Here is a 22,922-nt window from a genome sequence, read left to right on the forward strand (position 1 = left end):
AACAACAAAACATTAATTTCCAGTGTTTATTCATCTTTGTACACTGCAACACAAATTCTTTACATATTTCACAAAAGGAAAAAAAAGCATCCTTCAACATGTTTCTGAACATTTTTCCAGTAAATAATTATTTGTCAAGAAGTGTAAACTTGTTGCAGAGTAATTCATAAAGGAAGCACCAGCAATCCAGGATTGATGGAAAGAAAGCCGCAAGTTGCAAAAGACAACAGTTGAAGTTGAACTATTTATGAATGGCCTTGTGTGCCGTGCAGACGTTTGCGGTGCGAAAACATTAAAGATTATTTCTACAGAAGCCTGATTGGTACAGAAAAATAATCCCAAATGCCATGGCACCAGTGTGCTCGCTCCTTACTTGAAAAAATATCACTTTATCATATGCGAGGAAAATAAAGTCGGGAACACTCTTGTGATCCTCGTTTAGCCCTTTTATCGTGCAAATGCACAGCGACTGAATCAACAAGCGAAACGTTTCAATCACAATGGTACTCATGTCGAAGATAATCTAAAGCAATGTTTCTTTTCCCACATCACTATTTCATACTGATTATTGTTGTATCCCCTGTGAAACTGCAATAACTACATCAACACCTCACTAAAAAGTTTGAACCAACAAAACTGATGCTTTATTGCTTTGACTCAAAGTTACAAGGAACAAGAGAAAAGACGAGCACAGTCCTGCTGTTCCCCGGAACCTCTGAAATGAACTACAATTACTCAAAAGTGCATTTATTTAGATATAGTTTGGCCTTTTATTCTACTCCCACACATTCAGGAAACAATGCAACTCAACAAAAGTGTGGGAAACGGAGGAAAGCAGCTTCCTGGTGCAGAAACTAAAAAAGGGAAAACTACTGTAGTTTCATGTGAAAGACTGTGCTGGTCCCGCTTTACTTGAACGGTAACTCAAACTGACGAACACGGCCAATGTCAACGACTACATCCACCTCGATACCCGAGGAAAGTCAGGGGTGTAAAATGATCTCCGCCCCTTTTTTTTTGTTAAACAGGATGACGATAAAATCGAATGTTCTTTGGTCTGAAGAACTAATCCCCCCGCTTCAACCGCTATGTCAACAAAACCGCGTGACATCAGAGACCGAAGTCGCTCAGCTCTCAGGTATTTACCGTTACGACGCAGACGAGAGTCAAGATGACCACGAAGAAACGGTAATGACTTAAAATTTCACCGATTCTACAGTTACACCCGATATGCAATTATGTTTTTATTCATCAAAGACTGAACCTAGCTAGTCTCCCCTGAAAATCACCATCATTTTTCTTTGTTATGAGTAACACTCAATAGGCTATTCATAATTCAACCTACGTGTATTCAGTTCTGGGAGGGCCAACATCTAAATCAACAGTATGCCGTATTTTTTTATTATTATTGTGGCGCGTTTCGATCCAACCAGAGCTGCGTAAACATGGCAACATTCTTTGAAAAACTGAAAAAGATTGTCCCTTTTGCAACAATACCCCCATATTTTATCTGTCGGGATCAGACCGCGTTACCAGTACAAATGTTATAAGTAATGACGTCATGCATCCTCACTGATTTGTTGGAGGAATAAAATGCTAAATTTAGGAAAAAATACAAAATCCCTGACTCCAAATCAAAAACAGATCTTTCGGACTGCACAGGGACATTTAATCTCTCTTTAAGAGAAATTAAATAAAACAATCATGATACATTTGAACAATGAGTATGGTGCCTTATAGTATATTATTAATAACAAAAGTTATAATAACAAATAAAATCTGTGCCAGAACTAGCAACAACCACATGATAAGGCAGCAGAGGATTCTGGTGCCACCAAATGGCACTTTAGGTTATATTTCATGCGCGGCCATCCTGAATGTAGAGTTGTGACTCACAAAAGATTCTAACACAATGACTGACTAACAAGACATGAAAGATGTGGATTACAGCAGATGAAACCTATGTCATAAAAGTGCAAGAGAGAAAGTGAGAGACACCGAAGTGGACGTGAGGGAAACAATAAATAACAATGTTCGGTGTGGCGCCCTCAAGAACACACGTCACGTGAGAGGTTTGTCTCTCTTCTCCACGAGATGAGTATGTGAAGAAGAGAAAACTGGCACAAGCCTGAGGGACAGTCCAGATCGGTATCAGAGCGTAGCACACCGAGGTGAAGTAAAGGTACAGCCAGGCGGCCTGAAGGGTTTGCAGGTATTCAGCAGCCTGTTGGTCACTTTACCTTTTGGCTGTCCAGCCTCAGCCAGTGGACGCCCTGTCTCGTGTAACCGACCATGGAGCTCATACTGGACGTGAGGCTCAACGGGCCTATAACTGTGTCCAGCTCTGTCAGCATACCTGAAACGTACAGAAATATTGAAAGCGTTATACATCAAAAACAATCATTAGCAGTACATCAACACGGACAGCAGGACACTTGTTGGGTTAATCCATCTTTTACAGATATTTATTTTTACAGGACACATTACATACAATGATGGTACCGGCTATGTCACAGCTGAAAGTAATTACTGGATGTCCAAACATTAGCATTATTATCAAAATGACCCCCTCTGGCCTCATGCCATCTAGACTGCGAGGCGTCTTATTTAATAGTTAAAAATTGTTTTAATAAATAGAAAAAGGCAGTAATGTAGGTTTAGAGTCAGAGCTGTCTTTTGAGAAAATTTGACTGAAATAGTGTCATGTTTAGTTCAGCTGAGACATTTAACCAAGATTACGTCACTCCTTTTATTTAGCAGGTCTAGAGAAGGTCCTCTTGCTTTTAGATAAAAGCTCCAGACTGTTTGAGTAACAGTATGCTCAGGTTGCTCTTCTAAATCTTTCCTGAAAACTTACGTTTGTGATTGTATGTTAATAATAGTAATTGCTTTTTGAGATTTCATTTACTTAATTTCCTAGTTTTACCGTACTTCACGACAAATGCTATAATCATCATCCATGATTTTATTTCAAGGCGGTGTCACTACAAACATCAGAGCCTTTCAGGTCCGTGTCGCGTTCTGCCCGTAGCTTAAAAAAGGTACGACAACAGCGTCTCTTTTTCATCCGTTCTTACCGCTGCCTCTTTGTGCGAGCTCCTCCGCCTGCTCCCAGATGTCGTGAGCGCTCAAGAATAACATTGTGATGTTGACGTAGGTGAATGCCACTTGTCCAATGGCCTGGGGAATTAGCACAGTGCTACCGACAGAGTCAGAAACCAACCCACTGACACTGAGGTTGGAGCCGGGACCGGAGCTGCTGGATGTGTTGGCTGGAGACGGCATGTTGGGGGTGTAGGACGGGGTGTCTGTCACTCTAAAGAGATGGAGACTTTTTACAACAATATGCCCATTGCCCAAACAGTGAGTGAATGAATGTAAGTGCAAACTAAATGACTTACTTTAATGTTACTACAGAGGGATTGGGAGTTGAGGAGTTCTGAAAGAGGTCCACATTTAATTAGCAAAACAAAATAGGTTCTCTTTAAAACTACTAAATCAAATATGTTAATTAGGAATTACCTAAATAATTGCATAACAATTACACTGGCAATCAGGAGTGAAGGCAGTGCATTAATACTTACACTGAAGTGATCAGTGAGGGTCTTTGAATACTTGAGTGCAGTTTTTTGTTTGTGGCGAAACATGGCCATCTGCAGCAGAGACTGGCACTTCAGACTGCGAGACACAATCACGTGTTATTAAAGCATTCAGAATGTGCATGATTCATTGGACAAAACAAAGAACAGATCATTTTTTTATGAAGAACTATACTATGACATGTTATATCTATGACCGTCGGACATTTTTGATGGCATACTATGATGTTTTTTAAACCTAGTTTTTGACTTTTAATACAAAGTACAATGACATACTACATCATAACTTTTTAAAGCATTCTGTACTGACTTTTTATGAAATACTATACTAAAATATTTAATGGCACACCATACGATGAATTTATCAGTGACCCTATTTTATCAAATCTTTGGAAAATTTTCAAGATTAGACACTTGACTACTTTAAACATACTTCTGCACTTTAGCAGCACACGTGGTGCCCAAGCCGACTCTTTTCAACATACTAACTATACCCCAACTTTTTCGTATGCATCCACACTAACTTGCAGAGTTCCTGCACAACAAATTGCTCTCGTCTTATCAATTGTTCCATCCTACATTGTACAGAATTAAAATGGAGTTAAAATAAACGTCCCTCTGACATTAATGAATGAGAACAAATGAGAATTCCAATTAAATCCAAGTCTCTAAATCTCTTATCTTTAGACAAAGACCAAAACAGATGGTGGCAGGTTCAAGAATAACATAAAGCTTCAGAAGAGACAAAATATAAATCTGTAATGTAATCTCATGAGACAGTCAGGTTTGTGGAGAAACAGCACATGAAGTATAATCTACCCCTTACCACAAAGATAAAAAGTCCTTTTCTGAAGGTGAAGCAGAGACGTCCACTGAATTTTTAAGTTTCAGTACAAACCTGAGAGAGTGGAGAATGTGGCGGTAAAACTAATGCATGAATTCAGTTCTGAAGCAAAAACGTTCATGTTACAGCTTGAAATGTAACGTGTAAATAATGATAAAAGTGGGTTCGTACTTGAGCAGTTCCACTGTCTCTGCAAACATAGTGTAGGAAGACATTGAAATGTGTGGATCTTTTTCCATGGCAATGCCACTTTCAACAAAGTACATGGCCGCATCCAAGTAGTTGAAAGCTTTACTGAGCTTATCGGACTACAGAAAGAAAGCAAAAATAAATACAGGTTCTGGCCTACTTGTTACTTGTATTACTGCAGTCATTTTAGTAAATTATCTAAACACAAACAAAAGGAAGAACCTACCTCTGCATCGGCTTTGTGCTTCAGTTTTTTGGCCTCCTTTATGTAATGCTTCACTGGATACTGCCTACAGGAGAAATACATATGTGAAAGCATTACAGAAATTGTCATTGCTGGTACAAAATAAGTTTGTAAATCATCATCATATTTATAAAGCATCTCAGTGTGTAAAATGTGTCTTAAATGATGAGTGTGAGGCTCATTTGGTCATACTTTGAAAATAATTCAAGCACTTTCTGTGGTTTTTAAAGTTTAGCAAGATCTTGATACAATGCTAAAACCAACAATGTCTGTGAGTAAGAGCTTATAACAAAGTCTCTGTTGGGTGAATTTTCTTTTTCCACGGGAAAAAATTGACACAATCCAAATAGGTTCGGACACAGACAATCTTTTTGGGGACATAACAAATTAAAAACTGATTTTACCTGTTCTCTAATCTGAACAAGGGCCTGTTGCTCAAAGATTCCCTGGTGGTCTGTGAAGATGATGGGACGTCGAAGCTGCTCTTTGGTGGCTTCTGCTAGGATTGCAATGCAGACATTTGGTTACAATTTGAATGGTTTTCCTTTTCATGTAATAATTAATTACTAAGCCTTTTTCACTGATTACAATCACTAAAAGTAGGGGAAATGTCAGAAGCTTGTCCTGTGAAAAAAGCAATGCACATGCATACATATATAAGCTTGGTATGTTTTTACCTTTTCAACGTGTGGGTGTTCTGTGTGCTTTCCACTGCTCTTCTTGTGCTTTGTGCTAGACTCTTTGCGCTTTACAGCCTCCTTACTGGGCTCCTGGGTTTCCCCAAAACTGCGTTTGTGCACCTTTGGGCCTTTAGCAGGGTCTTTGGGCGTCAGAGGCTGCTGCAAAGGAACAGGGTTTTTCTTTGCCTTCTTTTGCTCTCGGTCATCTTTTGAATTGCAGGAACGTCTGTAAGTAACAACATTGGAGAGCTGTTGAGATCTGACACACTCCCAAAACAAAAAGAACACTTCATTTTAAAAACGTTGATGTTATCCCTGGTAAAAATAAAAAAAATACGGGATGCCTCTGATTTAGGGGACCTACTCCAGTTTGACAGAAGCACAATTTGATGAGGTATTCTTGTTTTCCAGCCTCTGTTTCTTCTTGGGAAGAGTTGCATTGACTACCTCAACCTAGAAGACAGCAAATCACATATTGTTATAAAGATTATTATGTACATGTATGCCAACTAGAACAGACCTCTATATCTCACATTTTGAGGTATACTCTTTGTGCTGGTTTTGGCGAGTTTGTGTGTGGTAGAAGCATCCCTGTTCCCTCCATCTTGCTCTATCACCACTGCTGATCTCTTTGCAATATTGGGGAACTCCTGCTGGTTTCCTGGGGTCGGGGGGACTCTTGAGAGGAGTCTCAGATCAATCTTCACCAGCAGAGATCTAGAAGGCCTTTGGGGGTCACGAGAACTCTTGGCTATCTGTCCAGTCTTCTCTGAGTTCTTGTGCGTTGTTTTGTGAGGAATCTTTGTCCCCCTCTGGCAGATGGGCTCAGACTTTTCTTTGCTACTATTGATTCTAAGTAGTCGTATTGGAGACAGCAGGTCAGGCTGAGCATGACTTTGGGTGAGGCAGGAGCAGGGCATAGGATATTGCACACCACATGATGGACAATGACCACACAGGACCACTGTGATTTCAGGCTCTTCTCCAACCTTCCGTTTGTCAAGTGACGTGCATTTAGAAGTCCTTTTACCGTCTCTTTTAGTGTCACTTTTAGTGTCACTTTTATCCTTCCTTTTCTTGCTATGGCCTGTTTTCGTCTTTACCTTGGGTCTATCTGTGAAACAGGGCTCTTTGTCTTGCGTGGAGACAACTTCCTCACACTTCACACTGATCAATGCTTCAGTGCGATCTGGGCAACTTGCCTTCTCTGGTATTGACGAGTGCTTGTTCAATAGTTTCCTGGAACTGCTACCACCAAAGGGGGATTTTTGGCTACTTTGATGGTTATAGTTGTCCCGAGGGCTTTCGCTGTGCTGCTGGAGCTTTGCAACCCGATCAGTGAATTCTCTCTGGTGAGTTGAAAGCTGAGGTTTGGACTCTCTGGTGGGCTCGGCGACCTCTACGCTGGGTGAGAGCTTGAAGCTTTGAGTGGGCGGTGCCTGTTTGTGAGCAGGGCTCTCGGAGGCATGTGCACCGCTTTGACTCTCAGTGCCGGCGTTCGGCTGGCTGGACCGAATCCAGTTCCCCAACTGCCAATCACCATGGGTCACTGCTGGAGCATCAAGCTAAAAAAGAAAAAAGGACACAAATATTGTGATTTTAGAAAATGGGGAGCAAACAGTTCAGAGAATGCATGTTATGTGTCCTTTATTTAATATGAACGATATGTACAAAAGTGGACAAGCAGAAAATTACCTCGGTTTTGACGTTGGAGGCACTCACAGGGAGTTGAGGTGGCTCCTCGATGGTGCCTTCACTCTCCGACTCCGATCTTGAGCTACTCTCTGAATCGCTGGAGCTGGCGGACTCTACCACTCTGGAATGTGCCGCTTCAAATGAACTACTGCGCCCACAAACAGACACACACAATGATATTACATAGAAGTTTAATAGTTATAATGAAATAAACACAGTGGCCCACATGACCATGTTTGAGAAATGATTTGTTTGTTTTTTACTTGCAATTCAATAACTCTACACATCTTTTTTCTCTGAAAATTTGAGATATATTTGAGAATTATCAATTAGTTGCTTAATTCAAAAAGGTATAAATAATTAAGCTACTGATTGTTTTTGTCATATTTTTCAATGGTTTCTCAAATTTGTAGATTTCAATGTCAATTTACATTACAACAAGAAAAAGCCAAATCACTTACGTTGAGCTTTGCTCGATGAGCTGGGATGGATCTGCAGGAGAAGTCTCATAGTTTTCTGATAGAAATGGCAAAGGCATTAATGCATGTTCATGTAATTGTGAAAACAATACTTACACAAATGTGGATTGTGCTCCCATGCATGTTTGAACTACTGTTCTGATTAACTAGCTATAACTTCACAGATTACCATTTATTAAACAGAAAGACCCAACTTTAAAAAACTAACCTGCAGTTAAAAGTGATGCTAAAGACGTCCCAAAGGCCGTTTACAACTTATACTTACAATCGCTTTCAACAAACAATCAAATGCTTAATTTTCGTAAAAAGGAAACCAATAAGTTTGATTTACAGCTTCATCTCCAGAAGCAAAGATTATATGACTGTTGCTACTCTTAATTAAAGTCCTGAATTGTTGCTATAATTTACATTTATGATGGCCAATACATTAACAAATAGGTGTTTTTGTATTTAAGTGCATTATACAAGTATTTAGTAAGTATATGTAGTATATGTTGGCAAAATACTGCACCCTTTTGTAAACTTATTTTCTGATGCTTCAACAACCAGGCAACAGTAGTGCTGACAGATTTTCTAAAGCCAGAAGCACTTACAAGTCAAAGAATAGACACGATAACACAAGGGAGAAAGGAATGAGCAGAAGTGATGGATGAGAACCAGCTACCAGCGACAGATCGCTCCTCTTTTCTATAAGATTGTATAAGATTTTATTTTGTATAAGATTGTATACGATTTTCAATGAAGGAGTAATATAATTTATATTTATTATCATGTTTATCCTTGTACTTTGCTTTATTTCCTCATTACTCACTTTTTCCTGGACATGAAGAGACGTGCTCTGCTTCCTGTAAAGACACAAAACACAAGCAAGCTTTTACCTGGGTCACACATTTGTTTGATTAAGATTTGTACATTTGGATCTATCTATCTAATCAGTACTGACTTTTTTTCCCTCATCTTAGACCAAACGCATTAGTGAAGCGATAAAACATTTCACCCAAGAGTGGTGTGAGATAAAAGGCTCTGGGGTCATTATATTCAAAAGGGTTTATTCCTTCTAAATATGAAGATATTCATTAAATTGCATAGGGATTTGTTAATCTTACATTATGGAGATAGCCTGTGCAAATTAGAAAATTTGGTTTGATGGTGGGTGAAAATCAATACCCACAGTTCAGCCATAGGCGAGTCCATTTCTTGTGTATAGCTGACAATTTTACCTCAGGTGAAAGCTCATTAAGCACGCACAAGGAAAGGGTTCATCCTTTGGGGAGAATGAATGCGTTTGGGGAATTGTCTAAATATAAGGACAGCTGCAGTTTTTCTAACATACTGGTTCTGGCATCAAAGCCAACCAGCATTGAGTATCTATCCACCACACCACAGAGATAAACCCTGAATTTGGTAAATCAGAGAGAGATGTTTGCACTGATGAGGTTCCCACTTGATTTAGCTAACGTAGACTACCTTTAGTTGAACGTTGGAAGTAATTTTTTGTGCGTCACTAGGAATCCTCAATATGTGGGCTTCATCGAAAGATGGTAACGAAGGAAGGATGCAGGATTACTGCAAGCAAGATCCCTCTTTTTATATACACATGGACAGCTGCAGTGAGCATAACATCAAGTCAGATTTTACCTTGGCTTGGAACAGGGACTTGGAGGGTTCTTCTGGGCTCGGTGTATGTATAGCTGTCAGGAGAGGGGGCCACGAGTGGGTCATTTCCTGTTGAGAGGATTAAAAAGAGTGTGATGTGCTAGGAGCCTACAGACTTGGCCCAATTACAAAACAGGCATCCCACTATATACAAAAAACAATCCATGCAGGTGTACTCCTGCTATCCATTTTGGATTTGGTGACAGCACATGATAGTTTCTCTCTTTGCAACTCAAAGACAAGGAGCCAAGTGAGAACTTTACATTGCATAGGTTGTAAATATTGTAAATGAGGAACGGGAAAAGAAAGAGCAGCAAGAGTCAACCAGTTCAATCAAGTCAAGAAAATTCATATAAAACTATTTTATTTCCAAAGAATATTTTTTCACAATTTGCCAAATGTGTATTCTTATGCAAAGCTACTAACTACAGCAGTCCGAACATCTGCTTTTTGTGCAATACAAAATGTCTGTGAGGCCGTTTGTTCAATGTTTTTTGTCAACAGGAAAACAAAATTTGTTTAATTGTTATTAATCTAACTATCAAATATCTGTTTTGTTTTTCTAAATATCACTTAACCTACCTTAACATCTACTCCTATTTATATCATTAAGTACCTAGCATAATTATTGTTTATGTGACTAGTAAACTGAATTACAGTGTTTCTTGACATTTATAACATTCTAAAAAGGTAATCTAGTTCAAGATTTATAATATTTTGTGTAAAATGAATCAATGATGCAGGAGTAAAAATGTCCCTGTGCATTGCATTTAACGAATGGTAAAAGCAGAAAAAAATACACTGTTCTACAGACATCCAGGATATAGAACATATTTAAGTACAAGTAGACTTAAATGCTTGAGTTGTTGTTCAAATGTAGGCCTCTATATGAATGCACGTGGGTGGGCTACATATACGAGTCAGTAACCATGTATTTTTGTCTAAACTAACAAGTTTTGAAGTCAAAATGTAAAATGTATGTAATCCCTTGTTATATTCCCATTATTGTGACAAAAGCCAGCTGTAAAGAAGAATGCAAACATCTGGACTCACCCTCAAGATATCCTGGACACACAGAACTTCATTTGACCTCGTCTGTAGAAAGGAAAGGAATAATTATTTCCAAAAAGATAGTCAAAATTCGTTATTCAATTATAACCTGAAGAACAAATATAGAACGATTTGTTAAGGGCTACAACTTTACAGAGCAATCCATTTATATTTTAAGTTAAAAATAAATAAAATCCCCATTAAATCTGTTTTTATCCCCCATTTTCATCTCGGATTATTCATTCCTGGTTGTCAAAGTACTGCATGCAGTGAATGTAATTACATCTCAACCGCATAGTCATATCTAGGGGCATTGGCAAATGTAATACAAGAGCTGTCATTTATCTTGAAACTTACATTATGGCAAATCATCTGTAGGAATACCGAAACTTAAATAAAACTCAAGAAAAGTTTAGTATAATACACATCGTTTTATGTATTTTCTCTTAATTTATACATGTGTTTTACGAAGGTTAATAATTAGCCATTTTCTTTAATAACTGAATTGTTTCATTGATTATCAATTTTCCACATTAAAATCAAAGCACATCACAGAACACTAAGTGAAGACCTGTATTGCATTTTTAAGTGTTGTCCAGCAGAGAGCAGCAGAGACCTCCCAATACTAAATGCAAAGTTGACATTTTTATGAAGAGTTGCAGGGAGGCTTTTTCTCTTGAGATGGCGACATTGTCCATACCAAAATGAAGTGTCCACATTTTCTTTTTTAATATTGCACTAAAAATTAATGTAAAAAAGTCCATTAACCTTTTGTATGGAATAACTGAATTAATCCGTTATTACATACAAAATGTTCATGAATTGTCCTTTTGACATATGTCTTTCCATTTAATATTGACAAAGTAAATACATAAAGGAAATATAACAACATTGTAATTCGCTTTGTATTTGATGCATTTTAAACACCAAACAAAAAACACTTTGATCTATAGGAACTGAAAAAAACTTTGCTGCCAATAAAGAAAAGACAAGAGACCAACTTAGAAATCCTGCACCCTATGAATGAACATATTACTTTCTGCTTTATGGGGGAGAACAAAATATTACAAACATCTATGAATATAATGCAGTCCTATACTACATCACCACTAACGTCTCAATCACTAGATGAGTGACGCAACGTGGGCCGACCTTAACATCAGATAAATACTGTGTGTGAATGAATGGGTCAACAGGCTGCCTTTCAGTTTGTTTTCAGGCCTGTCTCTCAGTCCTTCCTTCTGAATGGACAGTGTTTGAGATAAGGCTAGAGCGAACGGGCCCCCAGAGCAGTTATGTAAGTTGGTGACAAAGCTCATTTATTGTTCTGCCGCTGAGCCCAGGGGTGAAGTTATCAGAGGCAGCTGAGGTCACACATACGTACATGCACACGCACACACCTGATCAGGCAGGGAAGAATATCAAAACTATAGAGAGGTTTCAGAGAACACCCTGATATCAGCAGGCGCACAATCCTCGAGTTTCACAATAAATTCATAGCCCAAACAATCGTTCTGGGAATTAATAAGTAGTCCCTGGAAGCACCAAACAATAGACTCAGTGATATTTATATCTAAAGGGCAAAATATACTACAAGCAAAACCAAAAAAGCAGATACTAGAGTATCTTCACAATACTGTACTTGATATCCTACATGTTAATATAGCAGTGCTCTAGTGTTCAACAAATGATAGCATACAGAGCCAAAGGAAAGCTGGACCATCCAGGTTCCCATGACTAGTGAGGGTTTACAGTCTTCAGCCTCACAAACTGAGGCCCATTGATGGCTGCGGCTGGTCTGGAGATGGCGTCAGGATTTCAACACTGTTACTACATCTATTGCTTTTAACGTAAGTGAATACGTGTGTTTAAACTGAGTTACATAAAGTCCATACCAATCAGAATGCTGAATGCCAAATTAAAGCCCAAAGACGGATAGTTTAGCGTTGCATAAAGACTGGAAAAGAGCTCTTCTGTCTAGTGATAAGAAATCCACCTCTAAAGCTCATTAATTAACACATTATATCTTGTTTGTTTGTTTGTTTGATCCGTACAAAAAACAAAGCGTAAAAATACACATACAATGTACTCACCTCCAAAAATGGTGGCAGTATCTTCGTTTTGCCTAGATCAGATTTGTTGATTAACTCCGGTAGAGGTACATATGGCTCTGGTGAAGACTTCAGCTCAGGTGACTCGCTGACCACCTGGTCCTGACCATCCATGGGCCGCACATACGCTGTTGGCTTCTTAGTCATGACTACGCTGGGCTGCTTTGACGACAGGAGTGAAGGGAAGGTCTGGGAAGGTAGTGCATTACCCTTGTTTGCTTGGGACAGAGGCGTGTCGTTGGGGGACTGTTTTAGGTTAAAAGTGGAGACATTTGAGAAAGTGGATGAATGTCCATGATGGTTAGGAGAAGAGGCAGCGGACGTCCTCACGGGCTGAGAGGAGTAACCGTTACTAGATGGGGCTTTCTGACTTTCGGACACATAATGAATTTGGTTATGGAATGGAGGCTTGGTTGGTTTATCTGTGTTTGGCGGACCCTGATCTAACTGTGATAAGGTTACGGGAATGGGCAAAGGCTCAATAGCAAAGGGATATGGATCATTCACATCTTCATAACTGCCAAGCATCTTCTGAATTCGATTGGAAAGCTCATCCCCTTTGTTTGTCTGCAAAAAGAAGAGGTAAACACTTAATTTTACAAAACTATTCTTTTCCTTCCTGTGTCGTCATTATAGCATGCAACTCATGATATGTAGAGGTTTACCTTGTATGGTACCCCAAAGAGCGGCACATTCTCAGAGATGAGTTCTTTGGCTTGGCTCGTATCTTGGTTCCTCTGTTCCCATGCACGGAGGCGAAGACGGTTCCTTTCTTCATTGTATATACTGTAGAACATTACAAAGAAAGACATATCTTCATTCAGCATTGCATTTACAAGTGCATAATTCGAACTGCAACACTAAATATGACCCTGTTAAAAGACGTAGTAGGTGTCTTAAATATCAAAAAGGGAAATTGGTGACATGCTCCATTTCTCAATACAGCTTGCTTTTTGTATACAGCTCTGAGTGTTATATGTCAGGTGTATATACTATTAAACCCCAAAACAATTCATGTGACTGATCCTCAATGATAAGATCAGTTTTGGCTAAAGAAACTAGAAAATTTTGAGCGCAAATTTCTGGCATCTTATCCCAGACTTATCTACCCAAGGGGCAGAGCAGCAGGGTCTAATGGGAGAAGACAGTGCCCATCTTATCAACAGACAAGTGTAATTAGACTCACAGACGCCATGAGGATTCACCACAAGATTCACATCTGTTCTCTCTAGCCCCGAAGGATTACATGTAACCCATGCAGACTTCATATAGATATTAACAGTGCAGATATGATACCAACGACCAAAATAGCTTTCACTATAGTAAAATTGCATTGTGGATGTGGAACAACTCAGGCCACATGGATCAGGCCCCGTTTAGAAACTTTAAATATATTAAAAGTGAACTTAACACTTATCCACATTTCGTCCCAAAATACAGTGTTGATCATCCTCACTGGCAGCATGCCCAATGGGATGCTTCCATGGCAACAAGTGGAGCAGCACAGATTTGGGACTAAGCCAAACAGATGAGCACTTACTCATTAATGGAGCAGAGAAACTGGCCAAACTACCAGTACAACACAGACTGTTACTGCCCAGTCGCAGTACTCCCCAGGGATAAAGCAACATATTGTGCATGTATTAAATTACACATTCGTCTTTTGAATAAACATGAAGCATACATGTTGTTGATTGTACATATGGATGATGTAACAAGCACACAATTTACAGAGGTACTTAGAAACTGCTACTGTTTGCAATATCCGGGGTAGAATTATTGATTAGGCTGTCTAGTAACTGTACTACTTTTTTTTATTATCAGGTTAACCTCTCATTTAATAATTACTCACATACACAAATATTTAAACAGACAAGCTCAACCCTAATCTGTTTGGACCAATATCAATTATTTTTGATGGGCAATTATCCCATCTTTAAAACTCATTATAATTTGTTGTACCCTGTACTCTTTGTTTAGAATCTTTCACCGAGGTGAATGAGAGAGTTTTAAGTGCACGGATTCACCAATCATAGATGACAAATGGCAGAAACCTTAATGGCAGAATAAAAAAGGTCAGAAGACAACCCGTCTACATCACAGAATAACCCCCAAAAGAAAGCAGTGCTGGTACTGAAACAGTCAAACCCGAACAGGAGAGAAGCATCAAACCCTGGGAGACCAAAGTAGTACAATATATTCCATCAGTGAAAAAATAAGTTTGCTTGTTCAGGAAAGCACATCATTCAGATTCAGAGAAACACAACTGGCTACTACACAGTGATATTCAAAGCAACGCAAGAAAAAAGCACAAAATCTGAGGACGCATATTAGAGCGTGCAAAAGCAAAAAGTAACCCCACTTCACAACATGACCAGTCAATCAAGCCATCTCGTAAACATTTGAATAAACCTAAAATAGGAATCAACCCTCTGCATGAATACTTTCATGTTGGAACTATGTTTCTATGTTTTAAGTTTCCACCTCCAGGTCACAACCGGGTCAGGATTTCTGGTAAGAGTTTTAATGGTAATGAGTTTTTCAAATGTATTATTATTTTTGGCACTTTGAGTGCAGCAGAGTTCCATATAGTCCCCTGAAATTCTACGGCCAATCTCTCAGAAAATAGGCAACTCACAGCAAAAATATATTGGGGTGCACTGTCCCTAAAACTACCAATCATTGACTGATCATTGGATAAAATAAGTCATTTGAAGACAGCCTTTTTATCTGATGGACTTTCATTCACTAAAATATTAGTGATAAATGAATTGATAATACAAAGTATCCTTAGATAACAGCCCCTATATAAACTAGCAAGTGCAAGACGATATAATATATATATATATATATATATATATATATATATATATATATATATATATAAATTAATAAGCTGTGTTAATGATGCTCTACTTTCTAAAACTGATGACACCTTTCTGAAAAAGGAACACAAACTTTGCGCACAATATTGCTGCCAGAGCATACTTACCAGATGAATGTTTTAATTTACGTAAATTAGTTTGATCATATGTTGGTACAGTACATCTGCTCTGACAACACACCGATAGTATTTGTTTGAAAGCAGAGACTAAATCTCTATGTTCCTCTGCTCTTTCCATCATATCACATGAAATGCATGAGCAACCCAAAGTAACAACCTAAAGCTATAGCCTATATCCTACATTTATTTGCCTTTAAAACTTTAACAATCAGTTTTTTAATTAGTCTGCAATAGAGCTTTAGTTCCTACCCTTCTGGCTATCAAGCAGATTAAATTAATCTGAAACTGTAATTACTTTAACAGCCTGCAAGACAGTTGATGCCACATTATTGTGTTAGTAAATAAGAATGAAGATGAGCATTATTGTGCCGAAAAGTTGATAAGCAAAACACTAGTTATATATATATATATATATATATATACACACACACACACACACACACATGCCACAGAGAAAAGTCAGCCCAGTTTTCTATTGTTGTCAAACTAGTTATCCGAAATCTAAGTTACTCAAAACGCCACGGATGAGGTTTTGCAGAAATTCACGTTTTAGTAAACGTTTACCTTAAAACTAACCACGTAGCTAAACGGTCATTCACATAAAACGGATTGCATAAACAAAGCAGCTCCCTTTAACCAGCTGGTTAAAAAAAAAAAAAAAAAAAAAATGGGGAATTTTTTTTTTTTTTAAACACACAACCAGCCTCCTCTTTCCAGCTGATTCCACCTCTTCTTCGAACTGCTTGTGAAAGCTAAAATAATGCATAATAACACCGCCTTTCTCTCCGATACTTTCACAGAGTTTCAAATTAAAACTTTTACTTGCGGCCAAGCGCGCGACCCGTGAGCTCGGCTAAACCGACACGAGCTAATTAACGGCAGTTACCCTGTCAGGCTGCGAAGCTAGCAGCTAGCTGCGGGTCTCTCCTGCCTACCTCGACTGAGATGCCATGTCGCGCCTTTCACAGCGGCCGAAGTTGTCATGTGCTTCTGACAGTCCCCGGAAAGGTGTTCTTCTCACTTCGTCACATTTTTTCCCCTTCTAAATAGTTGATTAAATGGCTGTCAGGCCGTCGTTGTTTGATAGTTGTCTGCTAACCGTCCGTGTTTGGGTCGTCCACTCTCTCTCTCTCCCCTCGCTCTACCCCTCTCTCTCTCTCTCTCTACTGGATTGTTCTACTCTATTCAGCCATCCGGGGACCAAGCTTAGTTTTATATACTCAATGCAGTACAAGCTTGTCAGAACATGTCGCTAAAGCAGTTGTGTTGCTATTATACGAGTAAATACAAAGTAGATATAACAAAAGAGTCCATTAACAGCTGTATTATGCACCGCTTTGACCTCAACGCGACAGTTTATCCAAACTTTACACTATTCCCCCTGCGTGAGAGACATGGTACAGTCATCTGTCATTAGATGTGTTTGTTCAACAGACTGCTGTGTATGTGTCCTCGTTTAAAGTTTTAAAAGCCGGGTCAAAGCCCGTGTTCACAGATTATCTTCATTTCAAGTGACTTGTTGACAGCTAAAGAAAAATAAAGTAATTTCTAAGACGAATAAAAGAAGATACAATACAACAAAAGGGGAGATTTCATAAATAAAAATGTGTTTCATGCATTACAATAGCAGAGATGTTTAATCATGCACACATACTGTAGATATATATAGACGACCAATTAAAAAAAGTAGTTTATAGTTCATTAAAAAGCTATTAAACCTTAATGAAATTAGATGCTTTGTTTTAAGCAAGATTTGGTTGTCTGTTTTCAATTCCTATAACTGAAAGAATTAGTACCTTTATTTAAAGCACATTTTTGCTGGTAGTCCATTATGATGACCTGGCAGAATTACCTTTCTTTCAGTTTATTTTGGGACTTTGGGATTTTTTAAAATTTTGTAGACTATTTGTATTGATATATTTCATGACTTTAGGTCGGGCAATCTCCTGTCCTGCTTTGAAAAGCACAGTGGTCACTTGGCATTTAATGGTGAATGGTAACATTAAGATGCAGCATGTGACAGGATTATCTAAAAGAACAAATATGTACTAATAAGAAAATAGTCTGCTCTTAGTTTATGTGCCATTTAATTATGAATTCAATGTAAACAGGAATAGTGGATATATATGCAACTGTGTGATAAATACAGCACAAAGCACGTTTACTTTTAGGATTTGGCCAAACACAAATTAGACCAAGTACACACAATGTCCATGATTTATTTTCTTACCTTGTTCACAGCTAAAAAGAAGGACCTCTGGCAAGGATGCACTCGCATGTCCAGAAACACTGAAGTAGATCATGAACTCTGACTCACTATGTCACCTTGGTGCTAGTTTTGGTGCATGAGTTCAGATTTGATGACACAGAGCCCAAAACTGGCAGTGGTTGTAATGTAGGTTTCAGAGCTTAGCCTGCTGCTGTAAAAAAAAACCACCAACAACAACAACAACAACACACAAATCATTTAACACATTTCAACCAAACATGTAGGATGAACGTGCTGAAGGAGTGCGTCATAAAATAAACGAGCAGACACTGCTGCTCTAGGAGCACTGACACCGGCACGTGTATGATTTAATGCAGGCCTGAAGTGCAGGCTGTGCAGGAAGGCCTGTTATTGGACACTCACCCTGGGTAGTTATGTTATGCTACTGGCTGTCTGCCCGCACGGCACACCAACATCATCTTACTTCATTTAGACCTAACCGGAGCCTCGGGACTGCTGAACAAGCTGAACATTCGACTTTTAAGATTGTAGTTCAAGATTAGGGCCTATGATCATGACATGCATAATATACAACAATATACCTATTTAACACTAACTAACCTAAATTAAAAAGAGCATTACTTTGGTGTCTTTTTCTTGAAACAATTTCCAATATGTGAATTTAGACATTGAACACACAGTATTTAGTGCAGTATATATAGCATACACTTAATGCACTGCCAAAGAAGCTGCAAAAATCAGAGGGGTTTAAGTTAGTAAATTTCAGAAAACTGATCGAGGGCCGTGATTGGTCAATGACACACAGCATTTCTGTTGTGTTTGAAGAACACAAAGATCTTAGTTGATGTTTCACTTTGCTTTTTGCATGACACGCAGAGAAACACACACTACTGCTCTGGGACAAGCCTGCCATCCAGAGGCTGAGGCTGTGCAGGACTGCAGTCTGATGCTTTTGTTATTTCTAAATGATAACCAGTAGGTGTCACTACATTGTTTCTTGTGAGTAGAACAGACAACCAACACACAGCCAAGAGCAGGTGAACTCCTTCTTGATAAATGTATGTGCATTTACCGAAGCAGCACATGTAAGTGTAAACTTATTCTACTCTCCATTATTTGTAATGGGAATTGGGTTAACAATAGTAGGTTGCTGTTCTACTTAAGGTCGCAATCATATTATTGAATGTTTCTCAATAGTCAAAAACATAAGCACAATAAACATGTGACTGAAAAAGGGGGAAAAAAAGATTTATTGTCATTAACACATATACTCATTAACATATCATATTTACATCCTTCATTTCACAGAGAACTTTTGCATCACTTTGGTTGTCTTTAAACCAGCAGAGCACTGATGATGTCATACAGATTTGAACACTTAACACCAGTCATACACCATCAATAATCCTCCAACAATGAAATATCCAGTGCTGCCATTGTAGATCGTACTTTTACAGTTTATAATGCATAATTTCTTTTGAGTATTTCCATATCATCTGTCATTGTCAAAATAAATCCTACACAATACATATGCAGCATAAAGGCATCTTTCCATGTTCACACATCTATATATCCATTCAAAATGTACTTATTTGCACAATTTGTATTATTTTCAACTTACAGAGCATTTGGCTTGTACATCAACATTTTATTCCTTATCTTGTTGTCGGTGCTTGTTATATGTGTTATATATTATTAATATTTACATCTTTTTTTCATTAATTGTGTATATAACAGTCCTGTCTATTCTCAATGTTTATCTAACCAGCTTTGTTTCCCCCTGTCTCTATTATTTCTATTTCTGTGCACATTGAGAGAGATGCAAAAAACAGAAAAGTTAAGTTGCTCGTTTGTGCGCGCATTGGCCAGTAAAGGTATTTCTGATTTTCCATAAACATCTCTTTGTGCTTAACAAAGCTTAATTCATACATGTTAAGTTACCCGCATCTGCTTGTATGATCCAATGCCATCAAATACCTTCACAACTAAAACATAATATTTAAAGTCACATAAATCAAACCTAAAGACAGATCATTTATTCTAAATTCTAAAAAAATCGTTATAAAACAGAAAACCATATCATGAGATAACTAATGTTGACAAAGAAAAGATATGCATACGGTATCAATTTCACAATATCCTGCTCAACAGAGATATATAAGCTAATCAATGATTGCAACAAGTAAATACAGTCAATAAAAATGTATTTTGTCAAATACAATTTAAATTTATCACACAGAAGAACTTAAAGGGGAAAGTTCAACTCGAGAAGACAGTTGCTATTGGTACAGTTACGGGTTATGGTAATAATGCAAGCAAGATTGTCTCATACAGATGAGGTTTTAAGTATGGTAACAATCTTAACGTTAAACAAGTAAAATATTGATGGTCAGTGATGCTTATGGATTATACAATGGGAATGTATACTAAATAAATGTACTGCAACTACTGTACGACACATATTTGAGGTACTTGTACTCCACCACAATTATTTGACCGCTATTGTTACTTGTTTTGTTAAGAGTTTTGAATAAAAAACATCTGCAGAGTTTGTAAAATATGATGCTTTGGTACAGATCCGAGATGATCAATTGGCAACAATTTTCAGGATTAAGCCATCTTTCATTTGACTCGACGACTCTCTAATTAAATTTAACGACTTTTGGAGTAAATGCTGCTCGCTGCATTCATTTTTATTTATTTTTATCTAGCTCTATATTACCCACCCTGCCTTTAATATTTTCCATTGTTTCTGATTATTTCACTTACGTAACATTTTAAGGACTTTTATTTGTAACCGAGTTTTTGATCACTATAGGATTAGTACCTTCACTTAAGTAAAAGATATGAGTACTTCTTCCATCACTGAGATTTCATTTGCCTTCTTGGTTGGCCTGAACTTGTGCCCTCTGCCAGAAGGTGACCAGAAGGGGAGGACATCGAAGAACCCTGTCCCCTAGGACATCATCCTGGGCGACCACCTGTATGCAGAACAACGTCTCCGTCCTCTCCGTGCTGAAGTGTGGCGTGACGTCGTATCGGAGGCCACAGATGTCTGCAATCGTGGTGGGGTTGTCGTGTGCGAGCAGTGTGGTGGCAGTCTGGTCAGTGGCTTTGACTTCTAGCTGCTCATGTCCAACGGCAGTTACATTCACAGGCAACACCACGTAGGCATGCAGAAACCTGTCTCCGATGGAGCACTGGAGCTCCGTAGGCCAACAGTACTCCCCGAGGTTTCCTATGAAGATGAATTATTTTGTGAAGGCCAATACACAGCAGATTTTATATGCAAAATTAAACAGTATTGGAGGAGATAAGTCACTGATCATTTCTTAACATTCAGTTCAAGTATTATTATGTTTTAACAAAGAGTGAACCATCCTAGAGATGAAAAGGCTCCTTACCTTCCTTGGAATCTTGAAGCCGTATATTATGATTGTCCCGAAGTTCCAATTTCTTGTGGAAAGTCATAAAAGTGCAATCCAACAAACAGCTCGTTAGGTGTGTCGTCAACACCTTGTGAGACCTCGGGTTGATCAACTTTTCCTTCTCTGAACATTCAGCTGCCCCTACAGCCGCCAGCAGAAGGGGGTAGAATATACCAAAAGACACCCACGCATTGAAAAATCCTGACATTCTGTCCAGTGTCAGTAGAACATCAAATTGTTGGCAATGTTGAGCTATTGGCCCAGATCTTGCCGTCCTCTTGCAGAGTAGTTGCTTAACTGTAGACCAGGATCAATATTTTGCTCACTCAACTTGACAATCATAGGTTAAGGTTCCACTGCAGCAAAGAAAAGATTTATAACAGCCCTGAGAACAAACACATGCAGAGCAACTGAAAACGGAGAAGTCTGCTCAGAAGTGCGCAATATGTTGCTCTTCCCCTGACCAGCGTCCAATTTCCTGGAATGCAGTGCCAAAATATCTTCCTCTGCTATTTTCCTCCCTCCTAGACTAGACATGTCTGGCAGGCATGCAATCATAAAAAAGGATAAGAAAGGGATAAAATAATATTCAAGAATCATGGTGCAATATAAATGTTGCAAAGAAAAACAAATGAGGGCAAAAAACTGTTCATTTTAATCATCTTTATTCAAATAATTTGTGGGCGAGAAATCAGGAAGTTGATACAAATGATTAGCAATGTCAAAAGCACACAAAAAACATTTAATCGTAATGTATTGACTGATTTGAGGTGATAGATCACTCTGATAAGTAGTAAAGTATTTGTGAAAAAGTGAATGGTGAGGTAACTTTGTAAAGTCATATAACAAAATGACAAAACTAAAACTAATCATGAGAAATTTTCAAAGAGACCTGTAAGGGAAAACAATAAGAAATAAGAACGCTGCTGTTAAAAATGCATATAAAAGCACATATTATGGAAATCAAATGTCAGTATATAGTCAGCCAGGCTTTGATCTTTAATTAAATAACTTTTCTGGCCAAAGTAAAACATCACATCAAAACACTAAAATGTGATATTTGAAGTATGTCAAGAGAACGTACTATTATTATTTATTTTTTTACAGTTACAATTTTTTTAGGTTTGCAGGGCCTTTATCAGCCAATGGCTGTTCATGGAAAAGCACAGCACGTTTTTTTTTTTTTTAGGTGCAGTGAGTTTAGTTGAATAACACAATCTTCTCCTATTACTCTCCCTGCAAAAAAGTTTTGTCCATCAACATGGCAATCATATCCCAATCATTTTTTTTATTTGAACTCAGTTTACCTTTTGGGATTGAATGGACTTCTTGCCCATAAGAAGAAATAGTTGTTTTACAGATGCAAGAGGAGAAATCCGACCTTTGCAAGAATTTGGCTCTGCACAGTCTCACATTTTTGAAAGGGAACACTGAGTAACGGTTAGTAGCTTTAAATAGCACTCTGTACTCATGAGATTCATTTAAAGATAAACTTGCACTTACTACATGTGTCAGATGCATTTCACTTCCAGCTCTTGGTGCAAGAGAAACACTATTTATCTACAGAAATGCATGTATAAACTCCATCAAAAACCTAGTTGTTTTAAACATAACAGCATGCAAATGTAGATTGTATTTTGAGATGAATAACGTGTCATTGAGATAGCATCATCAATTATAGTCCACTTAAATTGTAATTGATCAGTTTTGTGT

The 22,922-nt window shown here is 38.2% G+C and overlaps 1 protein-coding gene across 1 annotated transcript; it reads right to left on the reverse strand.

Annotated features, from left to right (window-relative positions):
- Positions 1-12: 12 nt before the first annotated feature.
- LOC306751425 (AF4/FMR2 family member 4-like) lies at positions 13-21,417 on the reverse strand (the record flags this gene model as incomplete). Its single annotated transcript, XM_079234991.1, has 21 exons — positions 13-2,356; positions 3,078-3,316; positions 3,402-3,439; positions 3,585-3,678; positions 4,426-4,497; positions 4,615-4,751; positions 4,859-4,922; positions 5,281-5,375; positions 5,554-5,782; positions 5,921-6,009; positions 6,090-7,121; positions 7,252-7,399; positions 7,713-7,767; positions 8,542-8,575; positions 9,369-9,455; positions 10,440-10,481; positions 12,530-13,114; positions 13,213-13,333; positions 16,487-16,541; positions 20,663-21,019; positions 21,186-21,417. The coding sequence occupies 21 exons, from the start codon at positions 21,415-21,417 to the stop codon at positions 2,232-2,234; spliced, it is 3,930 nt and encodes a 1,309-aa protein (XP_079091117.1). The 3' UTR covers positions 13-2,231.
- Between the last annotated feature and the right edge of the window lie 1,505 nt (positions 21,418-22,922).

This window comes from Taurulus bubalis, assembly GCF_910589615.1.
Source record: "Taurulus bubalis genome assembly, chromosome: 19".
NCBI classification, from domain to species: Eukaryota; Metazoa; Chordata; class Actinopteri; order Perciformes; family Cottidae; genus Taurulus; species Taurulus bubalis.